This window comes from Pan troglodytes, chromosome 9, assembly GCF_028858775.2.
Source record: "Pan troglodytes isolate AG18354 chromosome 9, NHGRI_mPanTro3-v2.0_pri, whole genome shotgun sequence".
Taxonomy (NCBI): domain Eukaryota; kingdom Metazoa; phylum Chordata; class Mammalia; order Primates; family Hominidae; genus Pan; species Pan troglodytes.
In genome coordinates this window covers 60,137,571-60,141,829 of record NC_072407.2, presented here as the reverse complement: position 1 = coordinate 60,141,829, position 4,259 = coordinate 60,137,571, and the positions used below count along the sequence as shown (strand labels likewise).

General features: G+C 47.8%; 1 protein-coding gene across 1 annotated transcript; it reads left to right on the top strand.

The window, feature by feature from the left end:
• The first annotated feature begins 3,060 nt into the window (after positions 1-3,060).
• On the top strand, positions 3,061-4,020 carry LOC466590 (olfactory receptor 5AP2-like). The gene has a single exon (XM_521989.6). The coding sequence runs from the start codon at positions 3,061-3,063 to the stop codon at positions 4,018-4,020; it is 960 nt and encodes a 319-aa protein (XP_521989.4).
• Positions 4,021-4,259: the final 239 nt, after the last annotated feature.

Here is a 4,259-nt window from a genome sequence, read left to right as displayed (position 1 = left end):
ATGAAATGCTTCACTGTAAAGCTGCTTAGAATTAGGATCTTCTAGACGCCATCCACACACTTTTCCACTTAACCAGGAAATATTTCTCCTCCACAAACATGAAATCATGCTGGTGTACTGCGTTGGACATTACACTGATGAATACATAACTGAAACGTGAAAAAAAGGAAAGAAAAAGCAACTAACTTTAGAATGCCTACAAAATCCCTTTTTTGGCTTCTTGTAGAAGGAGGCTTATACTTAACTTGGTGTTTGATATAGTTTGGATGTTTGTCCCCACCAAATCTCATGTTGAAATGTGGTCCCCAGTGTTGGAGGTGGAGGCTGGTGGGAGGTGTTTGGGTCATAGGGGCTGATCCCTCATGAACGTCTTGGTGCCATCCCCACGGTAATGAGTGAGTTCCTGCTCTGTTCACACAAGAGCTGGTTGTTTAAAGGAGCCTGGCACCTCCTCCCCATTCTCTCTTGCTCCCTTTCTTGCTGTGTAACACACCTGCTCCCCCTTCCCCTTCCTCCATGAGTAAAAGCTTCCTGAAGTCCTGACCAGAACAGATGCTGGGGCTATGCTTTTCAACCTGCAGAATCATGAGCCAAATAAATCACTTTTGTTTATAAATTACCTGGTCTCAGATATTCCTTTATAGCAACGCAAAATAGACTCGCAGAAAATTCGTACTGAGAAGTGGGGTGCCGCTATAAAGATACCTGAAAATGTGGAAGTGGCTTTGGAACTGGGTAATGAGCAGAGGCTGGAAGAGTTGGCAGGGCTCAGAAGAAGACAGGAAGACGAGGGAGAGTTTGGAACTTCTTAGAGACTGGTTAATGGTTGTGATCAAAATGCTAATAGAAATATGGACAGTAAAGGCCAGACTGACAAGGTCTCAGAGGGAAATGAGAAATGTATTGGAAACTGGAGTAAAGGTCACCCTTGTTATGCCTTTGCAAAGAGCTTGGCTGCCTTGTGTTCATGCCCTAGAGATTTGTGGAAGGTTGAACTTAAGAATGATGACCTAGGGAGCTGGGTGCAGTGGCTCACATCTGTAATCCCAGCACTTTGGGAGGCCAACGCAGGAGGTTTGCTTGAGTGCAAGAGCTTGAGAATAGCCTGGGCACCCTAGTGAGACCCTGTCTCTAGAAAAAATTTAAAAATTAGCTAGGCATGGTGGCACATGCCTGTAGTCCCAACAACTTAGGAGGCTGAGGTGGGAGGATCTCTTGAGCCTAAGGGGTCGAGGCTGCAGTGAGCCATGATCGGTGCCACTGCACTCCAGCCTGAGTAACAGAGTGAGACCCTGTCTCAAAAAAAAAAAAAAAAATGATGATGACTTAGAGTATCAGGTAGAAAAAATTTCTAAGTAGCAAAGCATTCAAGATGTGGAATGGCTGCTTCTAACACCTATGATCACATACTGAAACTTACTAAAATGTTAGTGCAGTGTAAAAATTTGGAAAATCACAACCTGGCCATGTGGCAGAGAAGAAAAAAGCATTTTCAGGAGAATCCAAGAGGGCTGTGGAGCAACCACTTGCTAGAGAGATTTGCATGAGTATAAGGGAGGCAGCTGCTAATATCCAAGACAATGGGAAAAAGGCTTTGAAGCCATTTCAGAAATCTTTGAGGCAGCCTCTTCTACCACAGGCCCAGAGGCCTGGAGGGGTGGGGGAATGGTTTCAGGAGCAGGGCCCCAGTCCATGCTGCCCTGCTCAGCCTCAGGACACTGCTCCCCTAATCCCAGATGCTACGGCTACAGCTACAGCTGTGTTTCAGAGGGCCCCAGGTTCAGCTCAGGCCACCATTCTAGAGGGCACAAGCCGTAAGCCTTGGTGGTTTCCATGTGGTGTTAAGCCTGCAGGTGTGCAGAGTGCAAGAGTGAAGGAGGCTTGGAAGCTTCTATCTAGATTTCAAAGGATGTATGGAAAAGCCTGGGTGCCCAGGCAGATGCCCCCTGCAGGGGAAATGCCCCCACAGAGAGCCTTTACAAGGGCAGTGTTGAGGGGAAAGATGGTGTTGGAGCCCCCATACAAAGTCTCCACCAGGGCACTGCCCAGTGGAGCTGCAGGAACAGAGCCACTGCCCTCCAGATCCCAGGATGAGCCACTAGCAGCTTGCAAACTCAGCATGGAAAAGCCACTTTAACCCATGAGAACAGCCATGTGGGCCACACCCAGCAAAGCCACAGGGGTGGAGCTTCCCAAGGCTTTGGGAGGCCACCCCTTTCACCAGGATGCAGGACATGGAGTCAAGGATGACTGTGGAGCTTTAAGATTTAATATCTGCCTTGCTGGGTTTTGGACTTGTGTGAGGCCTGTTGCCCCTTTCTTTTCAACAGTTTCTCCCTTGTGGAATGAAATATTTACCCAATGCCTGTACCACTAATGTGTCTTAGAAGTAAGTTACATGGTTTTTTATTTTACAGGCTCATAGGTGGAAGGAACTGGCCTGGAGTCTCAGATGACACTTTGGACTTTGGACTTTTCAGCTGATGCTGGTACAAGTTAAGACTTTGGGGGACTATTGGGAAGGCATGATTGTGTTTTGCAAGGGGAAAAGAACATGAGATTCGGGGGGCCAGGGGAAGAATGCTATAGTTTAGATGTTTTCCCCTCCAAATCTCCCCAGCGTTGGAGGTGGGGCCTGGTGGGAGGTATTTGGGTCATGGGGGAAGATCCCTTGTGAATGTCTTACTGCCCCCTCCATGGTAATGAGTGAGTTCTTGCTCTGTTAGTTCATGCAATAGCTGGTTGTTTAAAGGAGCCTGGCACCTCCTGCCCTCTCTTGTGCTCCCTTTCTCACCATGTGTCATGCCTGCTCCCCCTTCGCCTTCCACCATGAGTAAAAGCCTGCTGAGTTCCTGACCAGAACAGATGCTGATGCCATGCTTGCACAGCCTGCAGAACCAGGAGCCAAATAAATCTCTTTTCTTTATAAATTTACCCAGTTTCAGATATTCCTTAATAGCAACACAAAACAGATTGAAATTCTTCCTCATTGTACCTTGCACAGATGTAGACATGCTCAAGTAATACTGTTTGAGTGATTGCCAACTGTAACCTCTGCAGATGACACCTGGAGAACTAGCCCTTGCCAGTGGCAACCACACCCCAGTCACCAAGTTCATCTTACAGGGATTCTCCAATTATCCAGACCTCCAGGAGCTTCTCTTCGGAGCCATCCTGCTCATCTATGCCATAACAGTGGTGGGCAACTTGGGAATGATGGCACTCATCTTCACAGACTCCCATCTCCAAAGCCCAATGTATTTCTTCCTCAATGTCCTCTCGTTTCTTGATATTTGTTACTCTTCTGTGGTCACACCTAAGCTCTTGGTCAACTTCCTGGTCTCTGACAAGTCCATCTCTTTTGAGGGCTGTGTGGTCCAGCTCGCCTTCTTTGTAGTGCATGTGACAGCTGAGAGCTTCCTGCTGGCCTCCATGGCCTATGACCGCTTCCTAGCCATCTGTCAACCCCTCCATTATGGTTCTATCATGACCAGGGGGACCTGTCTCCAGCTGGTAGCTGCGTCCTATGCATTTGGTGGAGCCAACTCCGCTATCCAGACTGGAAATGTCTTTGCCCTGCCTTTCTGTGGGCCCAACCAGCTAACACACTACTACTGTGACATACCACCCCTTCTCCACCTGGCTTGTGCCAACACAGCCACAGCAAGAGTGGTCCTCTATGTCTTTTCTGCTCTGGTCACCCTTCTGCCTGCTGCAATCATTCTCACCTCCTACTGCTTGGTCTTGGTGGCCATTGGGAGGATGCGCTCAGTAGCAGGGAGGGAGAAGGCCCTCTCCACTTGTGCCTCCCACTTTCTGGCCATTGCCATTTTCTATGGCACCGTGGTTTTCACCTATGTTCAGCCCCATGGATCTACTAACAATACCAATGGCCAAGTAGTGTCTGTCTTCTACACCATCATAATTCCCATGCTCAATCCCTTCATCTATAGCCTCCGCAACAAGGAGGTGAAGGGCGCTCTGCAGAGGAAGCTTCAGATCAACATCTTTCCCGGCTGAGCCCTGCAAGGTGACTTGTTGGAATGAGGAAGGTATAACATCTTCCAAAGCACACTATGAATTAACCTAACCAATCAAGAGCAGCCCTGGTTTTGGAGGAGATAGAAAAAGTAAATGAGAAACAGCAAATATATCTTGTACAGACCATTACAGTTTATAAAGCATCTTCTTACCCATTATCATATCAAATTCTCACCACCATATTGTGAGGCACCCTTTGTTACAATGATCCCATTTTA